Source organism: Bubalus kerabau, chromosome 1, assembly GCF_029407905.1.
Source record: "Bubalus kerabau isolate K-KA32 ecotype Philippines breed swamp buffalo chromosome 1, PCC_UOA_SB_1v2, whole genome shotgun sequence".
Taxonomy (NCBI): domain Eukaryota; kingdom Metazoa; phylum Chordata; class Mammalia; order Artiodactyla; family Bovidae; genus Bubalus; species Bubalus kerabau.
The window spans coordinates 51,342,457-51,361,552 of record NC_073624.1 but is presented as its reverse complement, the minus strand read 5'-3'; the positions used below and the strand labels follow the sequence as shown (position 1 = coordinate 51,361,552).

Below are 19,096 nucleotides of genomic sequence, written 5' to 3'. Positions count from 1 at the left end.
GGAATATAATATATAAGCCGACACCTGGATGATCAGCAGGAGTTAGCCTGGAAAAGAGGAGAGAGAGAATGTTCTAGATAGAGGGAATAACAGTTTATGCCCAGGCTCAGAGGAAAGACACAGTATAGTCCATTCTTGTGATTGCAAGGGAGGCAGTACTGGTTACAGCAGAGGATGCGACAGAGGGGTGTGTCCCAGATGAAGAAGGCTGGAAGTAGACACGTACAAAGGGCTTTCTGTGCCTTGTTAGAAATTGTGGGTTCCAAAGAGCAGGACTGGGGTTACCGTAGCAGCCCGCTGTGCTTGAAGCAGCACCCCAAACCTGATAAGTCATGGACAGTGGTGTCCATGTGATAAGTCCACCACATGGACATGTGGTGAATGAACAAACGCTTCCCTCTCTGCCTGATGAGACCATTTCCATTGAATGAGGGAATCTCGAGAATCTCTGCAGCTCTTCTCTGTGAGTCTTGGCTGCTTGAAGGATCTGAAATCTTACTTCTGTCCACAGGTGACCTGGTGTCCCGAGCAATGCATCACCTGCAGCCGCTCAATGCCAAGCACCATGGCAACGGCACCCCCCTGCACCACAAGCAGGGGGCGCTCTACTGGGAGCCCGAGGCCCTGTATACCCTTTGCTATTTCATGCACTGCCCGCAGATGGAATGGGAAAATCCCAACGTGGAGCCCTCCAAAGTCAACCTCCAGGTGGAAAGGTAAGACATGTGTTGGCTTTGGATGGCCAGAGAGAGAAGCTCCCTTCGGGTCGACACCACTTTGTGGTGGGTGGGTATTGCCTCTGAGGTGGTGCAAGGGTGGGGCAGGGGAGGGGCCAGAGCTGCCCAGTTTCCAGAAACTCACTGGAGGTTGAATCTTGTGCCCTGAGGAGTATCTGAGACTTCGGGGTGTGCTAAGTCGCTTCAGTCACATCTAACTCTTTGTGACCGTATGGACTGTAGCCCACCAGGCTCCTCTGTCCGTGGGGATTCTCCAGACAAAAATACTGGAGTGGATTGCCATGCCTTCCTCCAGGGCATCTTCCTGACTCAGGGATTGAACCAACATCTCTTATGTCTCCTGCAATGGTAGGCGGGTTCTTTACCACTAGCACCACCTGGGAAGCCCTGAGACCTGAGTGGGATCTTTGAAATGCGTTTTCATAGGGCTGGTCCAATTTGGGATAAAAGTGGCCTGGGTCAGAAGAGTGGGTCTTCAAATTCCGGAGAGATGAGGGTTTCTGCAGTGCCAGTGGGCTTCCTTGTGAAGGCAGCTTTGGGGGATGCCAGCCCTATGGGTGGGAGATGTCTGTCTTCATTTCATCCTGGCTGTCCTGGGCACTTCAGGGGGAAACTGTAACACCTGCTCACCCAGAAGTGGGCTTCTCGGGTGCATGGGGGACAGCATAGCAGGTTCCATGAGGCAGAGTCCTCATGGCAGAGAAGGAAGGGAGGGCTTCCTGGAAGAGGAAGCTCCCTCTGACCCAGCTTCTGCTGCTCCTCAGCACCATCCATCTACTCCCCTGTGCCTCAACCTCCTCGTCCATAAACCAGCAGCAACACTAAGTGGTTTCCAGGTTCCCTTCTGCCTGGAAAACCCCAGGATTTTCTGAGGATGATTTCACCCTGTCAGAGGCAAGGCATCCAAACTGCCATCAGTCCAGAAGGCTGCCTGGAGGCGTCCCCTCTTTCCATGCGGACAGGTCCACAAAGCTCATCTCCCCTATGCGTGGGTGCTCAGTTGCTTCATTCGTGTCTGACTTTTTGTGACACCGTGGACTGTGGCCCACCAGGCTCTTCTGTCCATGGGATTCTTCAGGCAAGAATACTAAAGAGAGCTGCCATGCCCTCCTGGGATCTTCCCAACCAGGAATCAAACTGCATCTATCTGCGTCTCCTGCATTGTAGGCAGATTCTTTACCCACTGAGCCACCCAGGAAGCCCCTCATGTCCCCCAGCATCTCACAAATCAGGCCCATCCTCCGACATACACAGGCTTGTTCACTGTAACTACTACAGTAATGACCCTGTTTACTGAGTGGTTAAAAGAGCTGGCTCTGTGACCCAGACTTGTAGGTTCGAATCCAGGCTCTTCCAGTTAAAAGCTAGGGTATCTTGGAAAAGTGCCTTTAACCTCCCTGTGCCTCAGTTTCTTCATCTATAAAATCTATAAAATAAGAATAAATCTTTCATAGGGCTGTTTGAAGACTGAATGCATTGAACAGTGCCCAGCATGTAGTAAATGCTTAATAAACATTCCCTTTTATAAATGTTATTGGAAATCTTACCACACATAGCTGAACAGCTCCCAGTTTGGGCTCAATGCACTTTTTCTCTATTAAATGATTCCAAGTGGTTTTGAAATGTTCATTGGATGCTCTAATTCTGCCAGAATGGATTGGATTTAATTGGGCTCCTAAACCATGTCTCTTGGCTTTCAGTTAAAGAAGAGGATGGAGCATGGGTGAGACAGAAATTGCCTCTTTTTTTTTAAGAATCCCAAGTTAGCATCAATATTTCAAGCCAGTCTGGAATTAACTTAATCAGGGGATTAGCCACGTCTGCCAGTATCCAGGCCAAATCAGTGGTGCCCTGTGTATATTTTCATGTGCCAAACATACCCAAAGTGGAGAGGTGGCAACGTGCACATGGTCGCCAGGCAGAAAACAACCTCAGTCAGACACACCAAGACTTTGTGTTCTGAGTATGAATCATGATGGCTGGGAGGATGGAAGCCACTGGTCTCAGCTTTGGGGTATCTAGTTCTTCAGCCCCACCCAAAAGCTTGTAGAATGGGGTAGTTCCTCTGATTCATCTCCTCCCCACACCCTTCAATTCCTGCCTCTTTGTAGATGACCCCCTCGCATCTCCAGTTAGACCTCACCACCGCTGAGCGCCAGAACCTTATGCAACTCAGCCTTCCAGTTTCACTGTCAAGTCTCACACTCTCAGGCTGGATCTTCTCAGGATACCTTATTCTTTTCTGCCCAACACAGCAAGTGTGTGTGTGTGTGTGTGTTGCCTGTGAGCTTTGTGAGGACACAGAACACATCTGTTTTGGTTGTCGCTCCGTACCTAATGCCAAATTCAACATCTGGTATATATCACAAAGTCGATAATTATTTGTGGGTGAAAGAATGGACAAATCCATTGATCCAGCTGCCTATGGAACATTTCCATCAGGAGTGTTCACAACCACCTCAAAACTAAGGCCAACATTTTACCCCTCAAACCGACTGTTCCTCCTTTCTCCCCAGTCTCCAAGAATGGCATCGCCATCAACCTGGTCAAACCAATCAGAAAACCGGGCCTCACCCCACACTCCTTCCTTTCCTTCCCTCCTTCCTATAGCCAGCTAGTCAGTAGATCTTACTGAGGCAATATCTGTGCCATCTCCCATTCCTCTAGTCCAGGGGTCCCCAACCCTGCCCCCCCTCCCACATTCATGGCCTTTTAGAAACTGGGTTGTACAGCAAGAGGTGAGCGGTGGATAAGCGAACGAAGTGTCATCTGTATTTACTCAGATGGATATCCTCATTGCTCACGTTACTGCCTGAGCTCCACCTCTTGTCAGGTGAGCAGCACAGTAGATTCTCACAGGAGCACAAACCCCACTGTGAACTGTGCATGCGAGGGACCTAGGGTGCACACTCCTTACAAGAATCGTCCTGAAACCATCCCCCACCCTTGGTCTGTGGAAAACTCGTCTTCCATGAAACCAGTCCCTGGTTCCAAAAAGGTTGGGGACTGCTATTCTAACCCTTCCTCCCCAGATTGCTGCCACACTGCATGGCCCAGCCCCTCGTTCCCTTTACTGCTGCCATTGTTGTTCAGTCGCTAAGTCACACCTGACACTGCATTTCATTTCTAAATGGTCTCCCTGGGTGTGAAGCTTAATATTCTGTGACCAGCTCCATCCTCACAGCCACCAAACTGAAACTCTAAAATACATATCTCATCGTGTGACCTATCCCTGTCCCCAACTCCCCAAGCATTGCGTGGCTCCCATTGTATTTTCTGTTATGTAGTTTCCATCTTCCCTTCTGGAATCTATTTTCAGAATTCAGAGTGTAGTTGAAGTGACCATTAGTCTAGGGAGACTATCTAAGGGTTGCAAACTTTCTGGAACAAGTTTTAAAGAGGAATGAGCTGTGAGGGAGAGCCCAGTAAAGAGAACATGTTCTATAGTTTGTCAGAGTTATTTATGTCAATATTTCCATTCCTCCTTGGTTGAACTTTCAGGGGACGACACAAAACAGAAAGAACTTGCCATTTTTTGAGTTCTGTTCACTTTGGTCTTCGGGAAAGTATATGGATTTGGGAGTCAGAACAACTTTTGGAATCAGATCCCGGCTCTGCTTCTTCCAGTTCTGGGACCTTGAACAAGTCATCTCACCCCTATTGAAACTCTTCTCTCCCACTGTAAAATGAGAATATGACCAGCCTCTTGGGACTGGTGTAAGCCATAAATGAGATATTGTAGCTAAGACATCCAGTGCCATGCTTAGTAGGAGGAGAGCTCCCCTTATCCTGTGAGAGTAGCTGATATACATCTTTTTATTTTTTGGCTCTAAAATGCTATTGTAGTCCCTAAAGAAGCCTGTGTATGATTCCTTCTAGACAAAAAGCTGTTTCTTCCCATTCTGAGCTAGAATAGAGCTTGGTATTTACTAGCATCTGAAAACACACAGGGAAGGGCTTTAGAGGAGAGAGGGCTCTGTTTCCAGTAAAACGTTTACAGCCACTTCATACCAAAACTTACTAACAAGACGTTTCCAGTGGGAGGGAGCATCCTAATTTGGAGCTGTTTTTTTATCTTTCTTCCTGTCTCCTTTTCCCCCAAATCAAACAACATTGCTTTCATTATCTATGCTGGCAAAGTCAAGTAAGGTTACAGTGCTTATATGTTTATCACAGACTCTTCAAGAACAGGAGCTGAATATTGTGCGCTTTTCATCCATGCCCAACAGAAAGTCTGAGACATAATTGTTGACTGAAATAAAGATTGTTCTGTGCCTCAAACCATCTCTGCTTGTCAGAAGAGCCTTTCTTGGCTGGAGTATCTGGAACTAGGTCTCCGTATACCATTTTCCTCTTTCATGTGGGCATAGCTTTCGAGTTGCTACATTTGTTTTGAATAGTTTCATTTTTCATTGTGGGGTTTTGAAGAAGCTCAGTGCCAGCATAAAATTTCTGTAGTTTAAGTTGTTCCAGAACTTGGGCTACTATTTTTTGAGCTTCTGAAATCTCTCACTTTATGTTAAAAAAAACCTCAGATAAATTTTGTAAGATTATGATTAAGCTATATGTATTTCCCAAACAGTAATGATAAATGCAAACACCTCAGTTCTGAGGGTAGGTGTCATGTGTGGCTACTACTGTTTTTTAATAGAATCATCTTAAATCTATGACAAGATTTTCCTGCCTTACATCATTACTGGGGCTTCCCTAAAGGCTCAGATGGTAAAGAATCTGCCTGCAATGCAGGAGACCTGGGTTCAATCCCTGGGTCAGGAAGAGACACTTGCTCCTCAGAAGGAAAGCTATGACAAACTTAGACAGCAGAGACTTCACTTTGCCAACAAAATTCCATATAGTCAAACCTATGGTTTTTCCAGTAGTCATGTACAGATGTGAAAACTGAACCATAAGGAAGGCTGAGAGCCAAAGAATTGATGCTTTCAATAAAGAATTGATGCTTTCAAAGTGTGGTGCTGGAGAAGACTCTTTAGAGTCTCTTGGACTGCAAAGAGATCAAAGTAGTCAATCCTTAAGGAAATTAACACTGAATGCTCATTGGAAGGACTTATGCTGAAGCTGAAGGTCCAATATTTTGGCTACCTGATGCAAAAAGCTGACTCATTGGAAAAGACCCTGATGCTGGGAAAGATTGAGGGCAGGAGGAGAAGGGGACAACAGAGAATGAGATGGTTGGATGGCATCACCGACTCGCTGGACATGAATTTGAGCAAACTCCGGGAAATAGTGAAACACAGAGATGCCAAGTATGCTGCAGTCCATGGGTCACAATGAATTGGACATGACTTAGCGACTGAACAACAACAACATCATTACTAGAAATACTAGTGATTCCTAGATGTGTTTGGACATGAATGATTTCAGTCATTTGTCACCATAAAATTAAAAAGAGGAGGATAAATAGGAGTGTTTTGTTGCCTGGGTTAGCTGGTAATGCCTGAGGCGAACAGTGATCAGCTTCACATAGAAGACTAGGCATTAGGTACTTTTACTCTACCCCAGTCTCTTGAGGAAACCAACCAAACTTTACACCTAGGCAGTGGCAGTTCTCACCCCTCTTGTAAGCAGAGCTGTGCAAACAGATGTGGCAGACTGTCTACCAGGGAAATCTCAACCACAAACATGAGCCTCCAATCACCAAGAATTTGAGGAAAATGAATGGGAGAAACAGAACAGTCTTAACAAATGGAAAAATTTACACTTGAGGAAATAAAGTTAACCAAGCAACAGACATTAGAAGCTAACGATATTCAAATACATCTTCCAAGAAACCTTACCAGAAAATCACCACAACACATCAGTACATGACAAGTGATATCCAAATGTTAACATATTCCAGTGGAAATACCCAAGGTTATGCAAAATTTCTGGCCTGATTGTAACTCTTCCCCATTCTTTCCCATCGAGGTATGTATATCAGAACACAAGTGAGGAGAATATCCTTGATACAAGCAACACTACTAATAGGAATGTTTAATTGCAAAAGCTGAACCTGCTTAGCAGAAAGAAAACCTCTGAGAGGCCCAGTCTAAGCAGAGGGTTAACAAATCCTTCCCCTTCCTGCATGAGAATTTGACCTTGGGTTAATTCTCTAGCTCTGTTGCCCTGGAAACATGATAAAATTTGCAATATCAATTGTGCTACTAAGCAACATTGCTTATGGTCAAAATGACCCTTGATTGGTACATTATATCTGGCCTTATAGTACTATAAATACTTGGTAAATATCCAGAGATTTGGGCTTCCTTGAATTCAGTGATCCCTATAATAGTGATGTCCCTTTCAAGGACCTTGGAAGCTATTTCTGTGGAGTTGTTACAGGAGATGCTTGGATTCATAAATCAGGGCAATTCTCACAACCACCCAAGTGGATCTTATCTTCTTGCACCTGAGCATCACCTGGGTAGAAGATAGCTCTGAGATGGCTGGGTGAATTGTTATAAGGCCTCCCAGTAAAGGGAACGTCTGATGTTGTCACACAGGACAAGAGTGGCTATGATGGTCCCATGAGTCTAAATGTTTAGTAGAGCTTAAGAAGGCAATGGCACCCCACTCCAGTACTCTTGCCTGGAAAATCCCACGGACGGAGGAGCCTGTAGGCTGCAGTCCATGGGGTCTCGAGGAGTCAGACATGACTGAATGACTTCACTTTCACTTTTCACTTTCATGCACTGGAGAAGGAAATGGCAACCCACTCCAGTGTTCTTGCCTGGAGAATCCCAGGGACGGGCGAGCCTGGTGGGCTGCCATCTATGGGGTCGCACAGAGTCAGACACGACTGAAGCGACTTAGCAGCAGCAGCAGCAGCAAGAAGACTTCTGGTGCAGGACTTCCCTTATGGTCCAGTGGCTAAGACTCTGCATTCTCAATGCAGGAGACCCAGGTTCGATCCCTGGTCAGGGAACTAGATCCCATATGCTGCAACTAAGAGTTCACATGCTGCAACTAAGACCTGGCACAGCCAAATTGATAAATATTTTTAAAAAAAAGAAGAAGACTTCTGATGGGCATTGAAGCTGGAGAAACAGGCTTTGAGGCCACACAACATGGAACAATGCCCACGTTTCACCCCAGGACTGATCACAGCCATAGACGCGGGACCTTCCATCACTGACGCTGGACAATGATCACTCCCAGCAGGACCTCTGTCACCATTACCCTTGAAAGCTAAATGTCTCTGCTACCTCCTTTGTCATGTTCCATTCATGTCACACCACTTGCTTCTAAACCAGTGGCGCCTGGGCCACATCCCTGCACAAAGCGGAGGGGCAACTGGGAACATGAATTTCTACCTTACTGAACCATGAACTTATGATATGGGAAATTCTCCAAACAGTAAGGTTATCAGTGGTTCCAGGCACCCAAAAGCTTGACAGAGGGTCACTACACTCTTCTACTTTACTTTTTAAAAAATAAATAACACATAAGTGGATCATTTGCACAGTTCAGTACTTTTGACCATGATTAGCCACACAGCTCACAACTGATTGGCTTATATACCGCAGGGAATACTCCCCAACATATGGACTCCTTAGGCTGACACCCTAGGAACCTCGACAGCAAGAAGAAAGAGACAGGAGGACTATTTTTTTTCCTGGCATTCTAAGCAGCAATGCAGGATGCCTTTTCCCAGAGGAAGAATGCTACTTTCTCATCTTCCTAAGGGCCATGCTCACATCTGGCACAAAAGTCCTCTAAAATGTCCCCCCAGTGCTAGTGGGTCCTGGTGAAATTCAGAACCAGTGGATGAATAGGGACAACCCAGAGTGGGAGAATCATGTATTTAGACCTGTTTTCTGCAGGGCTGTTTGTGGGCTTGCCTGCAATTCCAACCATTGTATAAACAGTTCTAATGAAAAAAATGCGTGTTGAATTCTAAATAATTACCTTAAGAAACAAAGTTTTAAAACATGATCTATGTGTGACATGAGTGTCACTGCAATTTACTTCATCTGGCCAGGGTAAAAGCAACTCTAATCCCAATATTTTTCAAACTGCAGGTTACAGCCCATTAATGAGCCATTAAATCAATGCAGTGCAGAGATTGGCAAACGATACCCCACAGGCCAAGCTTGGCCCACTGCCTGTTTTTATAAAGTTTTATTGGAACACAGCCAAACTCACTTGTTTACATATTATTTATAGCTTCTTTGGCACTTGTGGCTAGTTCTGACAGAGACCAAATGACCTACCAGGCTGAAAATACTATTTAGCCCTTTCTTTAAAAAGATGCTAGTTCCTGATGCTGTGGTTGTTAACTTGCGTTTTTTAGAAATTAAGTAAAATTTAATTAAAAAAAAATTAGAGTCTCTTGCCTGGAGGAAGGTAACTATATTTCTTGAAACTTTTTTTTTTTTACATTAACTTCACTGGAGTTGATAATCTTGCCAAAGTCATGCAGCTAACACTGCAGAACTAGTCTTTGAACTCTTGGCATCAGGCCCCACTCTGTGTTTGTCTTTGCTAGTCTGTTTTGCTGTCCCTGGATTATGGTTTGAAAGAAATATTTGAAAGCCTCATCCCTAATCTCTAGAATCTTTTTATAATCTTTATGAATGTTTACAGGATATAAAATGAATATACTTATTAAATAAAATATAAATATACAAAAACTTTGAAGGAGAAACTTTGAGTCACCCAGAGTCTCTGCATCCAGGAATAAGCACTAAGACCTTATAGGGAATTTCCTTCCAATCTTAGCTTTCTGTGTATGTGCAAAAGTTTTTTGGTCGTTTCACAAAAGAAGGACCCAATGGTAAATACAGTTGATCCATGTCATTGAATAGACATGGATTATTATTATTATTATTTTTCCAATGGACTGTCCCATCATTGGATATGGAATTTAAAGTCAAGACAGCTGAACACAGGCGTGTTGAACATGCTTCATGTTGAAGATGATAAAACTGAGGCCCAGAGGGATGAGTGTACTTGTCTGGAGTCATAAGCATATTTTCAGTGGATTTGCAAAGGCAGTGCATCAGGGCCTTTGCACATGCTTTGTCCTCTTCTTGGACCACTGTCCCCTCTGCTCCGTCATCTCACTTCATCCTTCAAGATTCATTTTAAGCATCACTTCCTCCAAAAATCCTTCCCTATTGTCTGAGGATGCACTGAGTGTCCAGGGCATAGCTTAGTGGATAGCATTTAGTAAGTGCTCAATAAATGTTTGCAGAACTGAATAGAGCTGGGTCTGAAACCTGCAGGTTCTGTCTCTCAGCCAGAGAGCCATGTGGCCATTGCCAGCTGGCAGCCCTCGGATTGGCACTGGCTCTACTGCTCACGTGCTCCAGGCTTATTTCCCTAACTAGCCCCAAAAGTAATCACTGACATATAACAGGTGATCCATAAATGGCCAGGGGTTATTATTTACTTCCTTAATCCAGATTGATGTCTTCTTAGATATTATAAGAGATTTTGACCAGCACTTAGTATATGGCAGATCCTGCTTTACATACTTTATGTTATTAACTAATTCAGTCCTTGGAATACCCCTTGAGGCAGGAGCTAGCCTCACCTCTCCCCATTTCACAGATGAGGAAACTGAGGTGCGGTGAGGTTAAATAAGTTATACACTTGGGCAAGTCTATGTGCGTGCGTGCTAAGTCACCTCAGTCATGTCTGACTCTTTACAACCCTATGGACTGTAGCCCACTAGGCTCCTCTGTTCATGGGATTCTCCAGGCAAGAATACTGAAGTGGGTTGCCATGCCCTTCTCCAGAGGATCTTGCCTACCCAAGGATTTTTTTTTTTAAATATAAATTTATTTATTTTAATTGGAGGCTAATTACTTTACAATATTGTATTGGTTTTGCCATACATCAACATGAATCCGCCACAGGTATACACATGTTCCCCATCCTGAACCCGCCTCCCTCCTCGCCAGTCCAAGTTCGATGCATGATACTGGTTGCTTGGGGCTGGTGCACTGGGACTACCCAAGGATTGAACCCACATCTCTTATGTCTCCTGCATTGGCAGGCGGGTTCTTTGCCACCAGCGTACTACCAGTGCCACCTGGGAAGCCCTGGGCAGGTCTGAGAGTATCAGAAACATCAAATGAATGCTGTGTGGCTAGAGGGAAGGAAGCCCTCTTTCTCTCTCTATCTCTCTCTCTCTCTCTGTTTCTCTCTGTTAAGGGAATGGAATGCATACCACGGGGTGGGGGAAAGGAAGGTGAAAGAACAGAAAACAAGACCTTGTTCTGAAGAGTTGTTGGGTGGAAGAACAAATTAGGCAGTAAAGAAGGTTGAGAGAACCACCAGGCTATCAGCACTTTCTCCTATAAGAAATGAGGAGCGAGAAGGAAGATGAGAGACCAGAACTCCATCTGGTACTTCGTAAGCCCTCTCTTGATGGAGGCATAAGGGTGCCTAAAGAAAGGTGATGAACATTTGATAAGCAGCTATTATTGTGCCATGTGCTACATGAGCTATTTTACTTACAGAGTTTAACTGAATCACTACACTTCACCTTGTGAGGTAAAAATGCCTTCATCTACCTGTGAGACGATTAAGTCTAGTCACTGCTAATAGGAAAATGCCATTTGGAAGCTCTTTAGGTAATGCTAAGGACCTTCATAGCGCATTAATTATACCTCTGGACATTTTTTATTCTGGAGCCATAATGCCTGAGTTTATATCTAGGTTCTGACACTTCCTATCTCTGTGACCTTAACTCAACCACTTAACCACTCTGAGCCTCAGTTTTCTTATCTGTAAAGTGGGAGCTTCAGAGGGCTGGTGTGAAGCTATTATGTGTTAATATATAGAAAGCACTTAAAATCCAGCATGCATTAGGCTCTGTATAGACAACGGCCATTATTAGTCTCACAGTCACAGTGCTTATAACCTAGAGGTATACTGTAGGAGGGCTCCTCAAATTTTAAAGTGCATTGGAATCCCCTGGGATCTCATTAAAATGTAGATTCTATTCATTATGTCTGGGGTAGGCCTGAAGTGCTTCTTTTTTTAAAAAATTTTGGCTGCGCTATGTCTTCACTGCCACACCCAGGCTCTTCGTTGTGGAGCTCAGGCTTTCTCTAGTCTTGGCAGGGGCTTAGTTGCCCTGTGGCCCGTGTTATCTTGTTGTTCAGTCAGGGATCAAACCTGTGTCCCCTGCCTTGAAAGGCAGATTCTTAACCACTGGACCACCACGGAAGTTCCTGAAGTGCTTCATTTCTAGCAAGCTTCGGGGTAGTGCCAGTGCTCCACAGAGCATCATATGAATAACAATATTGTGGATTTGCGTGTTTGTCATTCATTCCCCCAACCTCCTCCTACCCCCATTTCAAGTTTCATAAACTCCAGTACTTTGGCCACTTGATGCACAGAGCTGACTCATTGGGAAAGACCCTGATGCGGGGAAAGATTGAGGGCAAGAGGAGAAGAGGGCAACAGAAGATGAGATGGTTAGATAGCCATGAACGTGAGTTTGGGCAAACTCCGGGAAATAGTGAAAGACAGGGAAGCCCGATGTGCTGCAGTCCAAGAGTTTGACACAACTTAGCAACTGAACAACAAAGGCAAGAGATGAACCTTTTTTGGTGATTTTCATCTCTCTGGCAGAGTTCAACACATAATAGGTGTCCAAGAAATATTTCCCCAGTTGGGGGGACCGGATTGAGCTTTGCAAGGCCTCCATTCCCCTTCACAGGCTTTCTTGGTGGCTCAGTGGTAAAGAATCCATGTGCCTATGTAGGAGATACAAGTTAGATCCCTGGGTCAGGAAGAACCCCTGAAGAAGGAAATGACAGCTACTCCAGTATTCTTCTCTGGAAAATCCCATGGACAGACGGACCTCACAGGCTATGGTCCATGAGGTTACAAAAGAGTCGGACACAACTTAGCAACTAAACAACAATGACCAATTCCCCTTAATTCATGGAGGTGCTGGATCCTGCTGCAATTTGCCAAAATGAATGGATTCCAGAGGTCAGATGTGACCAGCCTGCAGAACTCTCAGGCTTTGGAGCAGTGACCAAGGGAAAGCACTGAGCATCCAAATATAATGATCATTGTCCAATTAACAAGGTGGCCAGCAGAGGCTCAGAAATAGCAAATTAGCCACAGCGTGCAGAAGGGTGAGGCAGGATCTGACAGGTGTCTTCCCCAGGGAGAGGCAGCAGGGCAGATCCTAAACCACCTCAGCTTCAGGGCTGCTAAACGCCTCCAGCCCTCAGGGCTAGTCCAAGAGCTTATACCGTTACCCCGGAGGTTTTTCCCAGCCTATGGGGGAGTGATTGCTCCTGACCACAGGTAACAAGCTGGGTGGTTCAAGTTTAAAAACAGTCCCCTCTCCCAACTTGGGGAGTTAGTCCGATCAAACACGTGCATGTCACTTGTTCATTTCAGTATCCAAGTCTTTTCTGAATCCCAGTTAACCATCTGGTCTGGTCTGACACCAGCGTCTCCTTATTTTATGGGACAAGGAAGGAAAACCTTACCTTCATGACAAAGATAAAGGAACTAGCATTGCTGTGTCCAGTATGGTAACCAGTAGCCATGTGAAACTGTTTAAATGAACTTCAGTTGACTAAAACTATAGCTTTGGTTCCTTAGGACCACTTACCTCTTTTCAAATGCTCAATAGCTAGATGTGGCTAGTGGTTCCTGTATTGGATCCCCAGATATGAAACATTACCAACATCACAGAAAACTAGAGACTGAACTAGAGACTCAATGCACATAGTGTCCCTCTTAAAGGAAAAACAGTCCATGAGACTCACACACCTGAAGCAATAAAGTAAGAAGTGTAGGGACCAGCTCCACTGTGGAGGCATTTTTCTTGTTTCTGTGTTTTGATCATCTTAGAGCAAAGTTTTTCAAAGCAGCCATCATCATCATCATCACCGACAAATATCACCACGTATTTATGACATACTAGACTCTCTACCTGGAGAAGAAAATGGCAACCCACTCCAGTATTCTTGCCTGGAGAATCCCCATGGACAGAGGAGCCTGGCAGGCTACAGTCCATTGGGTCGCAAAGAGTTGGACACAACTGAGCAGCTAACACACACACAGACTCTACTAAGTGCGTTAGTCATTGGGTCTTCACTAGAATCCTACAAGTGTAGTAGCATATCTTACACTATCACAGTCTCTGCCTTCTTCTGAGGAACTTCAGGCTCAGAGAGATTGTGCAGCTTGCCTGGGTCACACAGCAAGTCAAGGTAGAGTCCAGAGTTTGCTCCATTAACCAGGTGCCCTGCCACTGGGATGGGCAGGATGTCAGGCATAAAGCAGGGAGCACAGGATTCCCTGGAAAGGTTAAAGGCCAACAGGAGATTCTTGTTTTAATATGTTTCCCCCACCTCTTCCCTTTTCCTGCTAATATTTTCCCCGGCTTAGGCTTCAGTAAGTATCACTAATGTAAGTGGAATAATAATCAAATCACTTCATCTGGTTGCTGCTACTGCTGCTGCTAAGTCGCTTCAGTCGTGTCCAACTCTGTGCGACCCCATAGACGGCAGCCCACCAGGCTCCCCCATCCCTGGGATTCTCCAGGCAAGAACACTGGAGTGGGTTGCCATTTCCTTCTCCAATGCATGAAAGTGAAAAGGGAAAGTGAAGTTGCTCAGTCGTATCCGACTCCTAGTGACCCCATGGACTGTAGCCTACCAGGCTCCTCCATCCATGGGATTTTCCAGGCAAGAGTACTGGAGTGGGGTGCCATTGCCTTCATCTGGTTAGAGAATAGCAAAAAAAAATCTTTGAGAAGAATGTTAACCCCCTGAAACAAATAGCTGGCTATGTAAATACAGACCCTGCCTCTTAAATCTTTACCTCAGTGCTACTTGAGCTTTTCATTTCTTAATGTACTTTTCGATGTTCTTAATTACTTGTTTTATTTACTAATGGACTTCTTATTCAGTTGTTCATTCTTCATTCATTCATTGAACATACATCCAGTGCCTCTTTTTAATTTAATTAAATTATTTATTTTTGGCTGTTCTGGGTCTTTGTTACTATGGGAGGGCTTTCTCTGGTTGCGATGAGTGGGGGGCTGTCCTTCATTGTAGTGTGTGAGCTTCTCATTGTGGCGGCTTCTCTTATTTCAGGGTACCGGCTCAGTAATTGTGGCACATGGGCTTAGTTGCTGCATGTCATGTGGGATCTTCCTGGACCAGGGATTGAACCCATGTCCCCTGCATTGGCAGGTGGACTCCCAATCACTGAACCACCAGGGAAGTCCCTCAAGTGCCTCTTTCAAGCATAGTAATTGGAAGAGCTGCTTGCTGGACACCATTATAAGCACTTTGCATGAATTAACTCACTTATCCCTCATGAGAACCCCAGGAGGGAAGTATTGTTATCGTCATCCCCTGTTTATAGATGTGGAAAGTGAGGCAGAGAGGATCAGCAACTTGTCCAAGTTCACAGGGCTCAGAAGTGGCCCCATGCTGGGGGGAGGGGGGAGGCGAGGAAGCCCAGAGACCTCTAGGCTCTACCCTGAGCAGCTCATTTATCATCAAAGATAGAAAGTGCCAAGGGTGAGAAGGGAGATGCAGATAAACTGCTGGGGGCTCAGGGAAGGTGGTTTTGAGTCAGACTTTGAAAGACAGATGAGATCAGGCATTCTAGGTGGGAGGAGCTGCTGGCAAAGGCTCCAAGAAAGGAAATCACAAGATACATGTTGGCGGGGGGGCCGGGGGGAGGGCGTGGGGGGCGGGGGTGGGCGCGGGCGGGGAAGCACATGCCATAGACCAGAGGCCAGACTGACCTTCAGCTGATTGGCAGAAGTGCAGATGTTCAGCCAGTTGTTAAAATGCTGAAATATTTCAGTAGGGGTTGATAAAAAGCTGCTGCCCCACCTGTCCTCTTCCCACCCTGCCTGTGTCCTGCCGTCCAGCTGCTGCAGCAGGCTGTCTGGCCCATAGAAGGTCCTGTCTGCATCAAGACCATAGGAGTTAGGTGGTGCCTGGGCCTCCCCCACAGTCAAGGATTTAGAAAATCCACACTGAGTTGAAAGTCTATGGAAGAAAAATACATCCTGTAGGTGTTGATGGGCCTCTGTTCCTTCAATGGTGGAGTTAGGGTGAAGGTTTGGACAAGGGAAACGCCTGAGCAAGGTACAAATGCCTGCTCATCTTTCAAGACTCAACTGCATCCTCACCTCTGCTGTGAAACCTTTGTGCCCCTCACCCCTGGTGTCCATGAAGGCCTCTGTGAATGATTATAACAACTCTTGAATGCCAGTCTGAGCCAGGCCCTGTGATGAGCTTTTACAGGTTATCCCTCTTAAATGCCCCAGTCTCTCTCTGAGATACTGTGCGTGCATGCTAAGTCGCTTCAGTCATGTCCAACTCTTTGCTACCCCATGGACTGTAGCCTGCCAGGCTCCTCTGTCCATGGGATTCTCCAGGCAAGAAAACTGAATTGGGTTGCCATGCCCTCCTCCAGGGGATCTCCCCGACCCAGTGATTGAACCAACGTCTCCTGTGGCTCCTGGATCGCAGGCAGCTTCTTTACCGCTGAGCCACCAGGGAAACCTCTGAGATACTGTAACTCTGCCTACATACAGATGGGGAGGGGTGGAGAAGTCTAAGGACTGGCCCAAGGTCACACAGCTAAGCTAGTAAGTGCCTGCGCTGGAGGCTGATCCTTGCACTGTGATTCCAGAGCCTGTGTCCCCTTGACCTGCTCCTGTGTGGCCCCAGTCACCACTCTGGCCTCATTTGCTTCCAAATGTCTGTCTTCGCTGCCAGACTTTGAGCTCCTCACCGGCAGGGACTGGGCTTTGTTCATCTCTTGCTCTCTCTGGCAGCCAGCCAAGCCTGGCACAGAGTAGAGGGGGATATGAAGATGATCTGAGTGCATGGCAACAGGAGGATGGAGCAGGGGGTGATGGAAGGACCAGTTAGAATGTTCCCGCAAAAGTCCCAAGAGGATGGCTTGGCGGAGTGGCAGAGTCCCTCAGTGAGAGGGGTCACCAGTGGCCTCCTCCCTCTGCTGAATGGTCCAGAGGAAAGCTATATTAGCTTCCTTGGATTTTTGGCTCTTTCTCATTTGCCCAGAACCCTCAGTCCTTTGCCTGCCCTGTTTCCAGGGCCTCAGGAACCGTACATGAATGTTCTGAACAAGCAGGAAAGCATTTGTTTAAAGAACAGCAGCACAAATGAGCCTTTGAAACTGCCTGGTGTAAACTGTGGGCTGCCCCAGGGCGGCAAAGGCAGTGGGAGCCAGAGTGCCTGGTACCAGAAAGGCCTGGAGAAAGAGAAAGAGAGGGAAGGAGGAGGGCATTCTCTGGGCTCAGGCTGCTTTCAATCCACCTGCTCCTGTGCCAAGTTTTCACTCCTTTTTTATCCTTTCAGAAATAGTGATATTGACAGCTGCCAGCACAGAGCTGGGTTTCACGTGTTACAGGAAAGAGTCCAGGCAGTAAATCTGGTCATTTGCCCTGAGCAACAGAGCATCTGGGTTGCCTTTTCATTCCTCGAAGTCTGACTTCCCAAACAAAGCCTATACATGTCTCCATGTACCCCAGTCTACAGTTTTGCTATGTTTATTGATTTAATCACATTCTCCCCTCCAACCATTCTGCTGTCCTCGTGGACTGCATATGTTTACAACTGCAATACAGGTGCTATAAATACAGATTTTTATACAGATCTGTCTTTTTACTGAAAAGTTGTGTATGCTCATTTTTTTTAACTTTGGAAAATACATAAAAATATAAGAAAGAAAATTAAAGTTATCCACAATTCTAATACCCAGAGGTAGCCAAAATGATTGTTTCACATATTTTTTCCTTTTTTTTAATACAAATTAAAATAACTGTATGGTGTATATACAATTTTATATCTTTTTTATTTCACTTACTAGTATGCCATAAGCATTATCCTAGCACTACTACAGAGCATTCATAAACATCATTTTTAATGACTACAAAATATTCCGTCTTGTGAAGGCACCATAATTTGCCTAACGGTTCCCAGGTTGCTGGGCATTTGACTTGTTTCCAATCTGTGAATTGCTGTTCTTTTAAAACTGCCCACAGTGGTGTGATAAAAACACCAATGTAGAGGGAATGGATATAAAAAGAGTAGTCTGCCTGGAGCAACTGAGGGGTTAATTCACATGCATCTGATGGCCCATGTGAGGAAGAAATTGCAGGAGGAGGAGAGCCCTGAGAGGAAGGTGGGCTTCCCCAGCCCTGTCTCCTGCTGCTTTTTCCAGGAAGAAATGCCATGTGGGAGATATCAGGAGGGGCACCACCCTGTCCATAAGGTTTCTAACCACAGTCATTATCAAAATCTCCTGGAGCGAGTGCTTCTTGGTTTCTGGGGATCGTCCACACTTGCAACCTCCCTGGATTCCAAAAGTGGAAAGACCAGCCAGAGTTGCTTTTCACAACTTATGAGACTGGAAGGAAAGTCTAGGAAAAGCATGAGATTTGCCCAAAGCCATACAGTGAGTGGTCAGATAAAACCAGAGGGCGGGGAATTCCCTGGTGGTCCAGTGGCCATGACTCTGCACTCCAGCGCAGGGGGCCTGGGTTTGATCTCTGGTCAGGGAACTAGATCCCACACGCTGCCGAACTACAAAAAGAAGTATCCCACATGCCTCATCATGTCCTACTCTTTGAGATCCCATGGACTGCAGCGTACAATGTTCCTCTGTCCATGGGGATTCTCCAGACAAGGATACTGGAGTGGGTTGCCAGGGGATCTTCCCGACCCAGGGATCGAACCCAGGTCTCCCACATTGCAGGGGATTTCTTTTATTGTCTGAGCCACGAGGGAAGCCCAACTAAGACCCAGTGCAGCTAAATTAATTAATTAAACTTTTTTAAAAAAGAAATAAAAAGAAACCAGAGGGCTGCTCTAGGGATCCCTGGAATTCCCCACCCTCCTTCCCATGTAGTTTCTAGAACAGAGAAGAGAATTCCAGCATCATCATCAAGCAAGTTTTGAGCTTGTACAGTGTACAGAGTTCATTGCACATGTACTTGGCCATGTCTGTAGAGAATGAAGTTCCCACTATTCCAGGAATTGTTTGTTGGCTGTGTTTGTTTATAACTCTGGATTTAAAGTCTTCGCTCTGTTTTCACCTTGTAGATAAGAAACATTCCCAGGGAAGACTTCCTCTGTTCTTGCAAATTGGTGTGAGGAGTTCGGTCAAGATTCAGCAGGTCAGGTTCAGGCCTGCCCAGGAATTTGGGCAGAACATGCTGGCAAAAGAAGGTTCATATTTTCCCAGGCTTTGTTCTCACTGAAGTGTTCAAACTCCAAGGCTGGAGCTGGTCCTTTGGCAGTCCTTTGTCACGCTGCTCTCTATGAATTCATTACATAGAATTCCACCCCTCATATGGCCATTCTCCAGCCCCTTATGGCAGC

General features: G+C 45.8%; 1 protein-coding gene and 1 non-coding gene across 2 annotated transcripts in view; both read left to right on the top strand.

The window, feature by feature from the left end:
* Positions 1-19,096, top strand: part of ABTB3 (ankyrin repeat and BTB domain containing 3) — a 327,499-nt gene that overhangs the window by 208,521 nt on the left and 99,882 nt on the right. The window contains exon 3 of the mRNA XM_055574802.1: positions 512-716. Within this exon, the coding sequence (XP_055430777.1) occupies positions 512-716 (205 nt within the window). The remainder of the gene's footprint in view (positions 1-511; positions 717-19,096) is intronic.
* Positions 7,587-7,659, top strand: TRNAE-CUC (transfer RNA glutamic acid (anticodon CUC)). Its single transcript has one exon. It is a non-coding gene; the product is annotated as a tRNA-Glu (tRNA).